The sequence below is a fragment of the Diabrotica virgifera genome, chromosome 6 (genome assembly GCF_917563875.1).
Source record: "Diabrotica virgifera virgifera chromosome 6, PGI_DIABVI_V3a".
Classification (NCBI taxonomy): domain Eukaryota; kingdom Metazoa; phylum Arthropoda; class Insecta; order Coleoptera; family Chrysomelidae; genus Diabrotica; species Diabrotica virgifera.
This window is the reverse complement of record NC_065448.1, coordinates 187,006,271-187,025,292: the sequence shown is the minus strand read 5'-3', so window position 1 is coordinate 187,025,292 and position 19,022 is coordinate 187,006,271. Positions and strand designations below refer to the sequence as shown.

The 19,022-nt window shown below is 32.3% G+C and overlaps 1 protein-coding gene across 2 annotated transcripts in view; it reads left to right on the top strand.

Annotated features, from left to right (window-relative positions):
- The window catches only part of LOC114324600 (uncharacterized), a 92,950-nt gene extending 74,229 nt beyond the window's left edge, over nucleotides 1-18,721 (top strand). The window contains exons 3-4 of one of the 2 annotated variants that reach the window (XM_050654410.1): nucleotides 6,154-6,478; nucleotides 18,480-18,721. In XM_050654410.1, the coding sequence (XP_050510367.1) occupies nucleotides 6,154-6,478; nucleotides 18,480-18,633 (479 nt within the window). In that variant the 3' untranslated portion in view covers nucleotides 18,634-18,721. Of the gene's footprint in view, nucleotides 1-6,153; nucleotides 6,479-18,443 lie in introns of both variants that reach the window. The other variant, XM_050654409.1, reaches the window with a different exon arrangement.
- The last annotated feature ends 301 nt before the right edge of the window (nucleotides 18,722-19,022 follow it).

Here is a 19,022-nt window from a genome sequence, read left to right as displayed (position 1 = left end):
TTTTTTTGTGGCCACTTCCAATCATTCCCATAGTTTTCCATTGTGCTGATTAAAACCTTGCCATTTTTTTCGTCAGTAATTATTCCTGGGAAAAACTTACTTTCGTACTGTACAATTACGTATGTAGATACTTTGTCCGCAGTACATATGTCAAGAGGGTTCCCTTCAACTACATTCTGTATATTTTTGGCCTCCTCACAGACAGGTTCCTCCTCTGATTCTTGTGTGAGATTTGTATTTTCTAACCCGTTTCCAATTACTTGTTTTACATCTTCAGGGGCCTTTACATTACTCACGGAAACTGTTTTGTTTATTAGTTCGGTTTTTTTTTAGTCTCTTTAGATTTTATCTTAATTCCATTTTTCCTAGAAGTTTTTTTTAGATTCTCTTCTTTACAGGCTCTTTTTGCCTCTTTGTCTTGCTTCTTTTTTTCTTTTTTTTCCATTTCAAGTTCTTTTTCTTTTTCTTTAGCCACCGCAAGTTCCAACCATGTATTACATGTTAGCACAGAAGGTAAGATTTCACGCTTTCTGGTTTTCTTGGAAATGTTTTCGTTACTGGGATAAATCAGAATGTTACTTAATAGGTCTACAGGCCTTCTTTTCGGAGTATAGACAATGGTAGTACCAACAGATGAAGTCATTAAGTCAACATTTGAAGGTATAGGCGAGTCCGTCAATTTATTAATAACACTGCTATTTTCCAATAGATCCATCGATTCATTGTCCATAACCACATCGGAATTTTTTGCTAACTCTTTATCTATTAACATTTCTGTAGCATTGTCTATGAAACTGCTTTCTTTAAAGGAAGGATTATTATACTCTGGAAAGTCAAATTCTACAATATTAGAGACTGTTGGAGTTGATGTTAGTACATTATTATCTTCCACTTCAATTACAATGGAATTGTCTACCATATAATGGTTAGAAATTTCCTCAGCCGACAATTTGCTGACACTCTCAATAGGGTCATGTAATAAATCTTCGTTTTTAAACTGTACCCATATATTGTACAATGATTCATCAAAAGCATCGTATTTGGACTGTTTGAATTGTTTTAAAACGTCGGGATGAATTTTAGACTCCAAATATTTTAAATGTGTCAGATGTGTCAGACAAGTTTTCGTTTTGCTAGAGACTACTATGGGTTCTTTCGTTAATGTGATTTTAGAATAATCTACGTTATTAGCAGAAAACGGAAAAAGTCCACATGTTTTAAACCCATTTTGTAGAGATTTAGTAAAATCAGTTTCATCCATAATTTTTTGAAGGAGTTGTGGAATGTCATGTTTTTTGACATCTCTGCCGTTGTGAAATCTGTACATTTTTACTTCAGTTTTCCACTTACTTTTTAACGGAAAAAAGAAACTGACATCCAACGGCTGAAGGATGTGTGTCGTATTTGGATGTAAACACACAACTATAATTTTATTCTCAATGCACAATCGACTTAAAGGCAAACTTAAATGCGAGGAATGTCCGTCCAAAAAAACTATAATCGGCAACACAATATTACTTTCGTGAATAAAAGGAATAAACACATTTGAAAAGTATTCGTAAAAACACTTTGATGTCATCCATCCTTTGGGTGATTTTCCAACTCCCCAGTCTCTTGGAATATTTTTGCAGATCTTCTCAGGAAGCCGATCATATTTAAAAAGTGTAAGGGGTGGTGCCATTTTCCCTAAAGCATTTGCTGTTATTAAAGTGGTTATATTTTCTTTGTCCGAGGAGGATGAAGTATTGTAAACTGGAAGACCTTTCTCCGCTAAAATTAAACCGCCTTTTGGACATAAATAGAAAGACGTCTCATCCATATTCCAGATTCTTGCCGGATCATCCAAAACATGCTTATCATCTCCAAGTAAATCCAAAGTTTCTTTGAACTAGTTTCGGATTTTTTCTTCAGTAATTAATGATCTGGCTCTATTTATGTATTCAGACTGCTTTAATGAGAGTACTGGAAATGTACGCATAAATAGATGAAACCACTTCCTCCCAGGAGTATTTGCTTTAAAAGGGGTTTTTAGTTGACTGTCTTCTACCAATTTTTTTATTGAAAAATAAAGGCCTTCTCGACAAATAGGAAAACCCATTTTAGCTGTAGTTTTGATCCAGTGTACCAGCCGATCTTCTATGATCTTCCCTAAAACTGGACTTCTTCCTACTTTGCCTGATGTTTCTGGAGCTCTTCCACTTAACTTATTGCGTATTGTGGAACGGGGTACTTCATACAAATTACATGCTGTAATTACTTTCATTCCACCTCGAATAGCTTCCAATGCATTCTTTACTTGCTGAGGTTCATATTGAAAAAATGTTCGTTTTGGTCGTTGTCGTACATTATTATTTTTTTTCTTGATTTCAATTTTCTTTTTACTCCGTGCCATTATCTGTAATAATAACAAATATTTATAAATAAATATTTTTATGTACATGATGTTTTACCGGTAACGGTATGGTTTCTTATTTGTTTTAAATAAATGTCAATGTATAGTAAATGCATACTCCAGGGTTATCCATAAAAAAATTATATTTTTGTTTTACAACCCCATTTTGGGATACCTTGATTATTACAAAATATTTTTAAATCATTTTGTTAACGAACGGTCCGTTGCGAGTAAAACACCCTGTAGAGTATAACTGGCTACTATGGGAACACGCGTGTTTTTGAAGTAGTCAGTAAATTATGTCATATGACCAAAATTGGATTTAACTGTTCCATTAGTAGCCACTATTAAACAGTTGCTGTGGCCACAAATAGGTCAGAAGTGTTCTAATAGTAGCCAGCAAATGGCCATTAATGGTGTGAATACAAAAATAAGTGTTCCATTTGTGGCCACCCAATTTAATAATGTATCGAGATAAAATAAGGAGTTTAAAAACAGATGAAATCGTAAAGAAATCATACCCAAAACTTAAAATCATACGTTGATCACAAAATTTTAATATTTGGCTTAAATACAGCTTAAATAAACTTACCTGTTTTCTTACGTATATCGTTAACAGAAGGTCTAATACACAGTGTCACCTACTTCAAGAATAAGTAGAAACTAACCTGTAAATCAGAATAAGTCGCAAACTGTAGAGCCATCGTGTTAGAACGAATATAGTCGAAATTCTTCCGATTTCCGTAAAGGCGGTAAACTCGGACCTTATTATATTAGATTATTGGTTTAGGTCGCCACTAACGGTGAAGTGGCCAAAAATGGTGCTGCTACCCTACTGCATATTTATGCGCATGTTTCATACCTTTTTATTTGCATATTTGCCTAAGTCTACTGATAAGTCTTAACCCATTGTCATTAACAACATCGTGAAGGCTCTGTTTACCAATATAATTTTGGTAATAAATCTCTCCTATCTAACTGCTCATGCCCCAATAATTATTTTGTGTATGCATAAAATTTTAATTGTTTTATTAGGCGAGGAATATAAAAAAAAAGATTTAGTTTTATTAAATCACAAACTTTATAGTGCGTTAAACTTGTTTATAATGGTGTTAAATAAACAGAAGTCCAAGCATAGAACGACGAGGTTTCTTTAAAATAAATCACGGAGTTAGTCATTGTTAGTGCTACACTTTATCATGTAGATGGCACTTCAGCTGAAAACGGAGTAGGTAAATTTCAATAAAGAGATTTTGTGTGGAAATAAGTAACAATAATTATTAATACTGATGAAGATTCCGTATTATATTTTGTTTAAAAAATTCGATTTCCAATCCGGCAAATGTTTTCAAAAAGTCTAAAATAACAATAATAATTATCTTTCATCTCAACAAGCAAATGTTTATAATTAAGATATAAGATTCCAATGGGGTGCCCTAATCGAATTCAAAACTAGGCCAGCGTGAATCGCTCTATGTCTTTATCTTCTAATTACTTATCCGCGGAACTAAAATTGCTTGCTTGGGCCCCAAGTCATTGTATCAAGCCCCACTGAGCTCAGTCCAATGGCTTGGTGCTCAAGTCTTTTTGTTTTTTTGTTTTTTGTGTTTTTTCTGCTAGTGTGCGCCTTTTTTTGTTTTTTATATTTTTTTGGTGGCTTGCGCCTTTTCTCCTATTTTCTTAAGGGCTGACTTTACCTGATCGTGATGTTGGACCTACGCTTGTGATTTCGTGTTTCTTCGGCAGTTGGTGTTTCGAGCTACGAACTATCTACTATTTTTTATTTTATTTATTTATCACTTTACTTTCACTTTATGTTTCTCTTTATTTTCATTACTTTATTCCACTATTTGTTGTTTGGGACGTTTGTGCTTCCATCGTATGACACTTTCACGTTGTATGACACAACGAACACGGTGGAAAGCGTCATGCGTGTTCGTTTATTTCTTTCGGTGATGTTGGGGGGATGATGCCTTCTGGATCGTCTGGTCTTACTTCTTGCTCTTCGACTTCTTCCATGAAGTCTACGTCCTCGTCTGGGTGGTAGTTTAGCCTGCATTATCTTTGGACTGTGGACCTCATCACCTCTGATTTTTTTTCTATGGTGTATACCATGCCGTTTTCTCCATGTAGTGGAGTGGGGGGATGGGATTTTTCGTTGCGGTGTTGTCGAAGAGCCGTTTTGACCTCTCTGTTCAATGTGTTTGCCCAGGTTTTGTATACTTGGTTCCTTGTTTTTCTGGCTATTTGCTTTGCTCTGTTTTTTCCCTTATCAGGTCTTGTACTTCTTGTGGTATGTCTCTGAACCTTCCCGTGTGGATCTCGACTTCTTCTTCTGTTGTGTTATTTCTAATTGCTTCTCGGATGATGTTTTCTAACTGTAGAACTTTTTGTTCTATTTGTTGTAGGTTATTTATAACTGGCACTATATTTATTCCTTCACTCACTAATCTTTTATAATTTGTCCACTTTATTTTCTTTTTTATTCTTTTCAGCGGGTTTGTTTCTTCCCATGTTTCTAGTTCTAGTAGAATGGGGTTGTAATCTGTTGTTCCTTAGTTTAGGGTGATTAGTTCTGCTTGTAGTCCTAGGTTTTTGGTCACAACGATGTCAGTGTGGGTGGGAAGTCGATTACCTGGGAAATTGCAGTTAGCACATGTTGTCTTTACTTCACTAGCTCGTTTGCACAGCTTTGAGGGGTGATCTTCGCGCCGCATTTCACACACATTGGGTACTTGTGGCCCGCGTTCTGGGCATGGCGGTAGCCTTGGCCACTGCGTTGGTCCGGTTGCTTTGCGTAGGTCCTCTACCACGACCTTCATGTGGCACAAATTTGAGATACGCTTTGCTTTCCCGACATCCTCATGGTCCAGAGTCAGGATGAACATGGATAGTTGTCTTTTTGGGCCTGCTCTGGTAGACATATTCTTCGCAGAGTGACAGGTTATTTGATACTGTGCTGCCATCTCTTCTTGGATTGCATTTTCTGTGGTGTTCGTGAGCAATCCTCTTAAAACCACTCTGGGTTTTACGTCCTCATCTAATGGGAAAGCTATCCATTGTAACCTCCTGTTTCCTTTCTCTTTGGCGTTGTATTTTTAATTCGCACTCATGTGAATTGCAGAATTCGCTTCGCCCATTCTGCAAACTTTCACATGCGTGCCTTAAAATTGTACTTTTAACACTTATATCATAAATAACTATTACTAGGTTCTGTGATATTATTTCACCTCATTATTTGGTAATTTGTTTGGTTAAGTTTGTTTTGTTTTTATTTACTCTTCTGAATACTTAAACGTACGAGTATATTGACATTAAAATATCTTAAAGAATCTTTAGGTAATCGAACCAAAATCTACATTTTAGTTTTGATCAAGGGAAGAAATCAAAAGTTGCAAGGTCTGATCATTATTAATAAGAAGTAATGATGATTTTTTTAAAGAGACTCAATTAGGTAATTTACAACAAAGGGTAAAAGTAAAAAAAATTAGCAAAGGGTAAAATTTATACTACAATCACAATAAAGATGCACTAGAAATAAACAAGTCAAGATACGTTGAATGTTACGAGGAGCACCCCCAAATCATGATTTACAAAGTTTATACATTGTAAATCATGTTTCGGAAGTGATCCTCCTAACATTCAATGTGTCTTGGTTTGTTTTTTTCTAGTGCAAATTTATTGTGATTTTAGTATAGAAGAAACAATATTACAAGAAATATTAGAATTAAGCAGTTATACTAATGTGTTAATGCTTTTAGGAAGACTTCTTGCTCGGCAATTCCTCCTACCATTCCTACTTGGATTTAAGTTTAATATAATAAGTATCTTACCAGTCATTTTCGGTATAGTCGCCTTAATAGCCAAGAAGGCGTTAATCATCAGTAAATTTGCATTAATACTGTCTAGTGCGTTTGCTTTGGGAACACTTGTTTTTGGATATGGACAAAGCAGCTACCCCAACCAGCAGTACACATCTGGTCACTATACTTCCGGCCAGTACGGAAATCACGGTCATCATGGCCATTACGGCCATTTTGGTCACGGTGGCCATGGTCATGGGCATGGAATCCAGACTTTTAACAAGTAAGTCATTAGGTACTTTTAGATGAATTTTCATTTCATACATATAGTGCAGTCACTGAAGGTGAATATGAGCTATTACCTCCGATTTCGTTGAACCTCCATCGATTTGCACGAGAAATGGTGAGTGGTTAGAGGATATCTCAAGGAACAAAGGTGACATAGTGTTAACTTGCGCTTTTACCCTGGGGGTGGATGCCACCCCTCCTCGGGGGTGAAAATTATTTTATAAAAAATAACCCCACAATTCGATAGAGCGACAAATTATAAGCAAAATTTGTTATATAAAGTTATTAAAATAAATCAAAACTTTTTGAGTTATTAAAGATCAAAGATTTTAATTGTTCGTGAGAAAAATGCAGTTTTTTAACCGATTTTTCATAAATAACTCAAAAACTATAAGTTTTTACAAAAAAGTTATTATTGTCAAAATTGAGGCTAATAAAAAGCTAAATAAATTCCTTACTAGAAAAACCTTTCAATGTTAACTGAAAGTGATTTATAGGTAATTGAATGCATATTTCTTTCGTCGAGTACCCAAATCTAAGTATTCAAGTTTAAATACCGGGAAAATGATGCATTTTATAACATAAACTTATAAAACATTTGTCAAAGCTCATTGAAATATCTATCAAATAAGTGCTCGAACAAGTTGATAGCATTAAAGTTTATGCACCAAAAATGTTTCAAAATGTATCTTTTAAAAAATTTTCTAAAAATTGTTTTTTTTTGTAAATAACTCCGTTAAATTTTAAAGTAGCAAGTTCATCTAATAACTGGTTAAAACTTTATTCCAAGAGCTATTAAAAACGTCAAAATAGTCATTTATACCTCTTACTTTTTTAAAAATAAAAAGTTAAATGGCCCCGGTTACATGGTTCTCGCAGCAAAATTGAAAACGAAATTTTAAACCTTTCTATCTCGGTTATTTTTTACTCTACGAAAGTAGTAAAATGGGTAGAGTATTTGTTACAAAAAAAACTAAAATTGAGTTAATTATCATTTTTTACGTATATTGAGTATTTTTGGCGTTATTATCAAAAGAAAATGAAAAGTACGATAATTCTAAAAATTCTGATTTTTTTAAATTATACCTTTTTTTCAAAAACGTGCATTCTAAACCGGTCAAATTTGTTGAAATAATTAACTATGATAACATAAAGAAATTCTTGTGAGGATTACTACAAATTTTAATTTTTGCGGAAATGGCGTATGTTTAGTTTTTAACTTTTTCCTAAAAAAATCGAAAGGGTTCTCTTTATTTCATCATAACTTGCTTAATTTTGATGCTATTAACTTCTACTGAAGCTCACTTGATAGGTATTCCGAAGTACTTTGACAAGTGCTTAACAAGTATATTCTATAAAACGCATCGTTTTCCCGTTATGTAAGCTTGAATACTTAGATTTGAGTACTCGTCGAAAAAAATATACATTCAGTTACCCATAACTCACTTTAAAATAACATTAGTTTAGTTCTTTAAGTAGGGAGTGTATTAAATTTTTTTCGTACTTCCGGGCCTAAAGTGACAACTTCACTCCCTTGTGACAGGTACTAAAGTGTCACATTTAATCCCTCCGGGATTAAATATTGACGAAACTCCCGGAACGATTAAATCACAAACAAACGAATTTAAGGGATATTTTATTGAAAAATATAATTAATTAGAATGGTAATTAACTTTTTAAAAGCATCGTACTGCTGCTCGTATAGTTTTCTAGATTTCGGTGGTAACAATTCTTCACCTACTTCGGCTGCTCTTTTATCAATATCAGATACACCTTCTTCACTCATGATACCAATAATTATCAATAACAATGTTTCTTTACAATGACACTAGTAATGACAATGTTTCTAAATTATAACTGTCACAACGCAATGTTACTATGGTAACTTATTTTAAAGACAGTTTATTAAATGAGTTGAAGAGAGAAAAAACTGATTGAAATTATTGAAATAATTAATAAAATCATACCGGAAGTACGAAAAGTATCGTATATACCTTGCGACTGAAGTACATTTAATCCTTCAGGTAAATTATGGCCCTCCCTGCGGTCGGGCCATAAACTTTACCTTCAGGATTAAATGTACTACTTCAGTCCCGCGGTATATAATGTACTATTTCGTACTTCCGGGCCTAAAGTGACAACTTCACTCCCTTGTGACAGGTACTAAAGTGTCACATTTAATCCCTCCGGGATTAAATATTGACGAAACTCCCGGAACGATTAAATCACAAACAAACGAATTTAAGGGATATTTTATTGAAAAATATAATTAATTAGAATGGTAATTAACGTTAATATTCAAATTAATATTGTGACAGTTCGTCATAAATTGATTTCTTAAAATTTCTGAATATAAACAAATTTCCAAATTTACCTTAAGCATTAAATATTTATCATCCGGAGCCTCCCGTAAGAACTGATCTACCTGCTCAGACGTGAGAATTCTTGACTTCTTTGGCTTAAATCCCTCATTTCTTCTCTTCAAAAAAGCTAATAATTTTGGAAATTTACTTATATCAATATCTTCTCTAATGTTAATAACCGATTTCAGCATTGAGTAATGTGCCCAGAGAGTTGAGGCACAAACCGCTTTTGATTTATCATCGAAGTAGACTAACAGCGCATTTTCAGTAGGTTGTCTCACATTTTTTAAGCGGCACCACTTTTTAAAAGCATCGTACTGCTGCTCGTATAGTTTTCTAGATTTCGGTGGTAACAATTCTTCACCTACTTCGGCTGCTCTTTTATCAATATCAGATACACCTTCTTCACTCATGATACCAATAATTATCAATAACAATGTTTCTTTACAATGACACTAGTAATGACAATGTTTCTAAATTATAACTGTCACAACGCAATGTTACTATGGTAACTTATTTTAAAGACAGTTTATTAAATGAGTTGAAGAGAGAAAAAACTGATTGAAATTATTGAAATAATTAATAAAATCATACCGGAAGTACGAAAAGTATCGTATATACCTTGCGACTGAAGTACATTTAATCCTTCAGGTAAATTATGGCCCTCCCTGCGGTCGGGCCATAAACTTTACCTTCAGGATTAAATGTACTACTTCAGTCCCGCGGTATATAATGTACTATTATTATCTTTAATTTTGGTAATAATAGCTTTTTTAAAAAAGCTTATAGTTTTTGAGTAATACGTGAAAAACTGCTTTAAAACATGCATTTTTTTAAGAGAAAATAAAATCTTTGATATTTAATAACTCAAGAAGTATTGATTTATGTTAATAACTTTATATAACAAATTTTGCTTAGAAGTTGCCCCTCTATCGATTTCTGGTATTATTTTTAATAAAAAAAAATTCACCCCCGAGAAGGGGTGGCAACCACCCCCAGGATAAAAGCGCAAGTTAACATCATGTCAACTTTGTTCCTTGAAGTATCTTCTAACTACTTACCAATTTTCATGAAAATCGATGAAGGTTCAACGAAATCGGAGGTGAAAACCTTCAGTGATTCCACTAATATTTAAATTTAGTTTCAAGGAAAATTTTAACACAATGTGAAACATATTTCGCTCACTGAGTTCTATAATGGCACAACCGCAAAAATAAACTTATGAGATAATTGTCTATGAAGTTTCATGACATCATAAAATACTTGATAATGAAGGGTTACATATTATTACATTTTTTTCCATTGTATGAATTTCGAGAACTTTGATATGAATATGCCAGTATTGAATTAAAATTTTTATAGTATGTTTTGCAAATGTGGTAGTAAGTAGTGACACAAAGTGTTCATAAAATAAACGTTTATATTTTTTAATCCTTTGATCATGTTTTTATTCGCATTAAAGATTTACTATGAGCACAACAATATTTTTCTTACTAATAACTAAGAAAGAATCTTAAATACCTTTAAAAGAATAAAACCGTCGTATGTACCGTGGAATCTTTAAAAGAAAATATTTTGTTGGGATTTCTGGTTCGTATTTTTTTGAAAAAGTTGACGATTTTAAAATAATAAGATTATTTAAAGGAAGTTGTATAGGAAAATAGATCCTCTTCGACTTTCAGTATTGAAACATCACTTAACATAAAGATTTCTGCCTAAAGACCTAAAGTAATACCTAAAGTCGAAGTGAAAAAAACTTTGCACATTCTTACTTTTGTACATTGTTTAACAAAATAAAAAGCATTGTTATTGGTTCTTCCACCGCTCTTTTCTACAGTAACCTGTTCCATCAATGTTATTATCTAGTTTCGCGGATTGGAAATGTCTCCCAAATCTCAGTATAACTTAAGAAACGCTAGTCTCTCTTCTTCTGTGAATTTCTGGTACATTTTTGCCTGTATTTTGTAATGTCAAACGGCTCTTTAACTGATCTGGCTGGAACGTCTATCTTCCTATTGTACATTTGATAAGATCCAGAGTTTCAGAGGTGTTTAGTTCGATTTTTTATCCACTGAGAAGGTTGGACTTACCTTTTTCTCGTTGTTTCCTTACATTCTTCTCCTTCTTACATTTTAAGTGGAACATAAGAAAAAGTAAACCTATACTGACACATCTTCGTTCTTTCATGGCTTAAAGTAAAGTATTTGAATTAAAGTAAATTCTATACCGACACAACCTTATATTTTGTTGACATAATTTTGCCAAGAAAATAATTTCGTACTGGCCAATTTTCAATGTGCTGGTATAGACTAAAACATAAAATATTTTTATTGAAGGTTATAAAAATTATATAATTCCACACTAGGGTGGGCCCAAAAAACTAACATTATTTTTTTCAAGTCGTAATACCGCGGAAAAGTTGCGAATGTATGAGACTAAAAAGGGATAAGAATTTAAAAAGTATCGGTTTATATCTTCCATTCGCGCATGAGCCATAAAGTTTGCCGAAATTGGTAAAAAACAGATTTTTTGTGATAATTTTTAACAGATTAAATTTAGCGTGGATACGTTTGTAATAGCTCATTTTCTAATTCTTAATAACCATACTAACTAAATTTAACCGTGTTATTAAAATCTCTTAACATTTTCCGTTCGCGCATAAGGCAAAAAAATAGCCAAAATGTGACAAAATTGCATATTTCATACACGTTTAATTTATCGTAATTAAGAGTTTAGTTGAATGAAAACAATACTCGCATATAAATTTTGTTGAACTTGTATTGAGAATACTCAAAATAAACGCACTTTAAACACATCATTTTCAGAACTTTAGTAGACTATTATTTAAAAATATTGTTTGTGAATATAGAAAAAACCAAATTTTTTTAAGAGATGCAAGTTTTCAATTCGACAATATGGTCCAATGTCCACCAGTCCATTGTCCGTCCAGTCCATCTTGTATTATTTTAACAAATTTTTGCTCTTAAATAATAGAAGACACTTTGAACTGTGATTTATGTGTAAAGTCCGTCATTGTAGCCTACAATTGACAGAAGTCAACTAAGCAACGATCAGAAATATCTGCTTGATATTTCAATTGCAGTACATTCAGGTATCTGTAAAGAAGACTTGTCCATACGAGATCCTGGTCCCTTGTCGCATTCTAGGTGGTTGACAACAGCAAACCCAACCCTCAGATTATACTTAAGTGAAGAGAATCCAACTTCTGATCTCAAAGAAATCGTTCAATTTATATTGAAATCATACATGCCCATGTGGTTTTGTATAAAAAATAGTAACAGCTTTACAGATGGACCAAAATTTGTACACCAATCAACACAAACTACAAGGTAACTGCCTGAAGAATTGCATAATGTTGTTGACCCTGTTATTGAGCGTAATGCTTTTTTCGCACATCCAGAACATTTGATGTTGGCCATGACACAAGATAACAGAAAACATATAAGAGAGCTTGGACTTCGCAGAATTCTGAAAGCTAGACAGCTAGATAAAACAAGATCTAACCTTAGAATATTCAAACCGCCAAAACTAAATTTTGAATGTCGAGACTATTCAGAAATAATTCATTGGTTAGACTGTGACTTATCTTCTCCTCCATTATTAAAAGACATAAATGATGATGAAATAACATTAATTATTCAGAGTGATTCAACCCCTAACTGGGATGTAATATTAAAGTCATTTCCTGTTCATACACAGGCAGTAGAACGATGTGTAAAACTCGTAACAGAAGCCGCTGGAAAAGTTTGCAGAGCTGAGAATCGCGACGGCTTCATAAGAACAACATTGTTATCAAGGTCTGCAATGCCGGACTTTACACAGAAATCACAGTTCAAAGTGCCTTCTACTATTTAATAGCACAAAGGTGTTAAAATAATACAAGATGGACTGGACGGACAATGGACTGGTGGATATTGGACCTTATTTTCGAATTGAAAACTTGCATCTCGTAAAAAAATTTGGTTTTTTCTATATTCACAAACAAAATTTTTAAATAATAGCCTACTAAAGTTCTGAAAATGATGTGTTTAAAGTGTGTTTATTTTAAGTGTTTTCAATACAAGTTCAACAAAATGTATATATGAGTATTATTTTTATTCAACTAAACTCTTAAATACGAAAAATTAAACGTGTATGAAATATGCAATTTTGTCACATTTTGGCTATTTTTATGCCTTACGCGCGAACGGAAAATGTTAAGAGATCTTAATAACACGGTTAAATTTAGTTAGTATGGTTATTAAGAATGATAAAATGAGCTATTACCAACGTATCCACGCCAAATTTAATCTGTTAAAAATTATCGCAAAAAATCAGTTTTTTACCAATTTCGGCAAATTTTATGGCTCATGCGCGAATGGAAGATATAAACCGATAATTTTTAAATTCTTACCCCTTTTGAGTCTCATACATTCGCAACTTTTCCGCGGTATTACGACTTGAAAAAAATAATTTTAGTTTTTTCGGCCCACCATATTCCACACAGCCATGATGTGAACAAGTCAAATTTAGCTCAATGGTACCTCGAGCGTGAAACATTGGATATTTTGTACATCTATGTGTAAAGTCACATCATTTTTATATGCTCCTATGACGAATTAATTTTAAAGGGTTTTTACCATAATATTTTTACTTTGGTGGTTAGCATGTTTGATTCAAGAAACACTGATGATGATCGGTCAACCGATTGAAAGCTAGTTCGGTTTCTTTTATGATGTAGCCCTGTATAGGAATTGTAACAAATATACCTTTTATAAAGGATTTCATGGTTTTTTGTAATAAATGGTATACAGCCAAATACAGAAAATTTTTTTCCTCGTGGATTTTTTAAAAATTATATATTTTTGTTGAAGCGGCATAACTTTAGTTTTATTAAAATGTGCCGGTATTTCATGTACAAGCAACACAAACACACCGAAAGTCTACGGCATACTAAATATGTGCCGGTATAGTGCTTTCGCTCGAGCGAAATAGAGCGAAATATGCACGTGGTATAACTCTATCTACGGGATTCTATGCAAACTACGTTTATGTCGGTTTCGTTCAATTATAAGGTGAAATTTTGTGATTTTTAAGTAGTGGTTATTACAAAACACCATTTGTTTAAAATGTGCCACTATAGAAGTCAGTGAGCGATTTGTCTTGTTGATTCTCGCATTATTTTTTTTCTGTTATAAAACTGGTTCGTAATATTTTAAAGCAGGTAATTGATTTAATTATAGTTCGACAGTAATAATCTTTAAAAAAAAGTACTAGATCCTTTGGAAAAGGTATATATATTTAAAAATACCTAAATAGGGGTTACATCACATAACAGAACGTTTTCGTATAAATAAATTCATCATCAGTGTTAAAAACCAATTACAGTAAAACCTCGATAGAACGGACCTCTATTGAACGGACTTCGGATATAACGGACAAAAAATCCCTTCAAATGTAAAAAAAGTTTGAATAAAAAATTGAATTCTTCAAGAAAAATCAGCAAGGACAGGGTCAAAAATTGGTTTCTTTTTAAGAATTTGGACCTGCAGTGAGATAATTTCAAGAGAAAAACTAAGAATACCGCCGGAAGGGGTAAAATGTTTATTGATTGTAGACAACGCTGCTGCTCATCCCTCTGAAAATATTCTACGTTCAGAAGAAAGCAACTTTAAGCTGTATTTTGCTTTACTTTTTTTTTGCTCAAAAAAATAAAACATCGCTTATTCAACTTATCGATGAGGGAGTAATTTTGGTAACCAAACGAATATAATGCTGACAGTTTTTAGATGATGTAATGGTTGTATTGCACGATGAAGATACCGCAGGGGACAGAAGAGAGCAGCATAATTTTAGAGAAGTGATTATAAAAAAACAGGAAACTTCAAAATTGCAAACAAAATTTAATTCTTTTATTAAAGCAGAATTACCGAAAGCAGGCGCGTCGATATCAAACAGCAACGTCACTTCAGAGTAAGACAATTAAATACAATTTATTTGTGACTTGTCTTTTTTATTTATATTTAAATACAGTGCACATATTTCAAAAAAAAAGATTTGTTGATTTGCTTAAAGCTTATTTTATATAACGGACTTTCGGCTTTAACGGACACCCCAAAACGGAGGTTTTACTGTATTGGTATAGCGTGCATGACTGAGCCACCAAAATGTTTTGGGTAAAAACACTTTAAGTTATAAAAACATTTAGATTTTACTATATATTATTTATTGTTGTTAATATTGTATGATGTTGCGAATATTTCTGATATTTCCCAGGGCAATACAGGGCTCTTCCCACGTTCCCACTTGGTTTTAATGTAAAAAGGAATGGAAGCTCACATATTGGAGAGGAATGGCAAATGCACGCTATCGGTTTTTAACACTCTTGAAGGATTTATTAATCCGAAAACGTTGTATTATGTTTTGTAGCCCCTATTTAGGGACTTTTAAAAAGCCTATTAAAAGCCTATTAAAAAGCCTATTAAAAGCCCCTATTCAAATCCTATTAAAAAGCCTATTAAAAGCCTACTAAAAAGCCTATTAAAGCCTATTAAAAGCCCCTATTTAGGGACTTTTATAAAGGATCTAGTAATTTTGTGATTTACGGTATACAGCCAAATACAGGAACTTTATTTCCTCGATTTAAGTACTTGAAACCTCAAAAATACTATTCTAAATATGAGTTTTTAAACCTCAAAAATTCGTATTTTCGCATTTTTTTAGATTTTAAATCGCCTATAACTCGAAATCTATCGATTTTTGAGAAAAATCCCAAGATACCTGTCGTATTTAGAATGACTAAAAAAACCTAAAAAATATGTTCCAAAGCAAAAGAAGGTGATCTTTTGTATTTGTTTAAAAATTCTTTAAACCATTTCTGTCCAAAAATTCCGCCCGGTACCCTTCAGATTTGTTTAAAGGGGACATTTTTGAATAGGAATCCACAAAGAAACCGAATCAGAAATTTTTTCAGACGGGAGCGGTTTCACCAAATGGACTATTATATTTCCTTTAAATAGATAATTTGTTATCTAGATAGGTTCTTGAATTACGGTTCCAGTATAGAAATATTTGTCTGATGAATTATTATAGCGTTGGGTCTTTCTGTGTCATTAGAGAGTTATTGCCAACGTCTTTTAAGTCGACCTGTAATAAAAGATCCTTTATTTTGACATATAAGCATGCGCAGTATTGCGTCTTTTATTTTTGTCTTTTAATAAAATACAGGCCGCCTGTATTTAAGGAAAATTAGAGGACACCTTTATTTTAATAAAAGTTCCTTTATTTTGACATAACGTGTCAAAAATGTGAAGAAAGGTCTAACTTCACTTGTATTTTGAATTTATCTTGTCGCTTCTTTGGATTGATAATTTGTGTATTGTGGGATTGATATTTGATTAAACTTTCATCATTAAAGTTGTATGTTGGGTTTTATTTATTAAAAACAACTCTAAGTAATATTCTGAGATATAGATTATTGATGTTTTGACCCAAACGAATATAGAAAAGAACATTTTATTGAAGCTTGAGTTATTACAAGAAGTTGTAAAAAGGAATATTACATAAATAATTTTAAATTGTTACTAATTACAATGATCAGACTTAAAATATCAATAACTCATTTATTAAACTCAATATATTTTACATTTTTCTATAGAAATAAATATTTATTGAAGATATAAGAGATTGAAGATATAAGATCAATAAATTTTAATGAAAGTTAGGATTTGTTAAAATTCTAGATTCAAAATAGAGTTCTATTCAACAGATATATAACAACAGGTTAACAAAATAAAACAAAGGTTCAAGTATTTATTTTTGAAAATTTAATCTTTTATAGATTAGGATCTATAAAGTTTTTAATCAAAAGTATTAATACACTTTCATTTTCATGCCATCTTCTTCTTTTGGTTCTTATCCGTTTCGAATGTTGGAAATCATATAGCAATCGTAACCTTGCTAGCTGCGATTCGAAACAGTTCCATTGATATTCTCCCTTTACCAGGTCTTCGCTTACCTTTGACTGTACCTTGCAATATGTACTGCAGCAGGGAGTAACGGTGCTGATTTATCATATGTGTCCCAGATACTGCAGTTTTATGCGTTTAATGGTTCATTCCTCCTTGTTCGTGATCCATTTCATGCCATCAGTATTTGTTTATTTAAACATTGCCAAAAAAATTAATAAAAACCAGCATAAAGCTTAATTCTTCTATTATCTTTTTGTATATCGGAAGTTTATCTGACAGATTAGAGGTCTTTTCATTTTCAGATAACTAATTATTGGGAAGTTTATATAACAGTATCCTTAGTATCTGTCTTTTCAGCTCCGGATAACTAGTTAACGGGAAGTTTTTCTCTGTCAGATATCTATTAGTATCTAATCTGTCAGATAAACTTCCTGATAACTAGTTATCCAGAGGTGAAAAGAAAGAAAGAGAGGGCCAAATGGATAAAAGATCAAACGCCAATAGCATGTATATTTATAAATTTATTATTTAAAACCTGCTAATGATCATAAAATACTTAAAATCAGTCACCAATATAATATTTATATTTATTTATAAATTTATTAACAAACTGCAGTCCAATAAAAATAAAATTAGTTTAAGCGCTAGCTTTAAATGTCGAACAATAATTTTAAACAAACACACACACAATTTAGTCGCATTAGATTAGCTCCTGGTTGAAAATGTACTGCCACAGCTTCTATATCAATATCAACAGCCCACTCATTTGCCAGTATTTCAACGTTTTCTCTATTATGTACTACTGCAATATGTAAAACTGAACAAGCTGATATTATTCTTTGAATAAAAGGTAACTTGCATCTCATTACATATGGTAAAATGGGAAATCTCTTCACAATACCAAATGTTCTTTCAATAACAATTCTTGAAGGGATTTGTGATGGATTATAAAAACACAACTTCTGTCTGAAAATTCTGGAATGGTGTCATTCGGTAGTTGTAGTTGAGGAATGGATATCCACTATTCCCTAATAATATATTCTCCAGAAATTCCCCATTACATATACCCATAATGCAAAAGTATTTAAAAACTCCTAAAATAGTATTTCCAATTTATTGCACTTCCATATTATTGAACGATGAGTATTATGGGATATATTATGTTGTTCTCTAAACATCTTTAAATGACAAAATAATTAAATTTAACGTTTTACTCTTCAATTATCTTATTTTAATTTATATCGACAAATGGAATTTTATAGGTTATTTTTATATTTACAAAAATATTTCATGTCATTTGTCAAAATAAAAGATTCTTTAACTGCGTTTGCAATACCACTCTTTTAGACCCGTCCTGTATTTGTCCTTTATTAAAGTATCCTGTAATAAAGGATCCTTTATTTGCCGGTGGCAATAACTCTCTATTAACCTAGTGTCTCAAAATAACCACAAAGACGATGTCTTCTAATCTAACGTTTTTGTATTACTAAGGGTTCTCGTGATAATGAAGAGTAACTGTTATCGAAGTTTGTTTGGAATTTATCGCTAAAGTTATCCTGATATCAATTCAGTGATTACAAATATTTTGCTATATCAAAAACTCATCCTATAATTTTACCTATTTTAGATTTCCCGACGAAGACTATAGTGACTCATATTTTAGGGAAACTAATGAAGCAAATGCTGACCAGCTAACAGTTTTTCCAAACGTTGTTAAATCTGACAATGAAAAATTTTCAAGGACAGAGGAAGGAAGAGGCCGGAACTTTGCTTGGGAAGACGAAAAGAAACTAAAGGAGAAATCGAAACCTGTTTGATGTTATATTAATTTATTGTTTCATCTATACAAATTCTGTTAATTTATTTAAAACTGAATTAAAACTCACTGTAAGATATTATTTTAATTTTTTTAATAAATGGTACCACATTTTCTTCTAAATGATTTATTTCAGCACCAGAATGTTTATATATGCAATACAATTGAAGCAGACGAAAATTGTCGCAAATAATAAGCAGCCATAATTAAAAATAAGTAAATATTTCTATAAAACAGTATTATAAAATACGGCTCTAGGCTAAAATAGAAAACAGTGGGCTTGTTCAAAATCTTGGTCCAATGCCATTTAAATTCATTAATTTTTTTCGAATCCCGAGAAAACTTACAGCATTTTTGAACAATTTAAACGCCAAATAAAAGATTACGTTA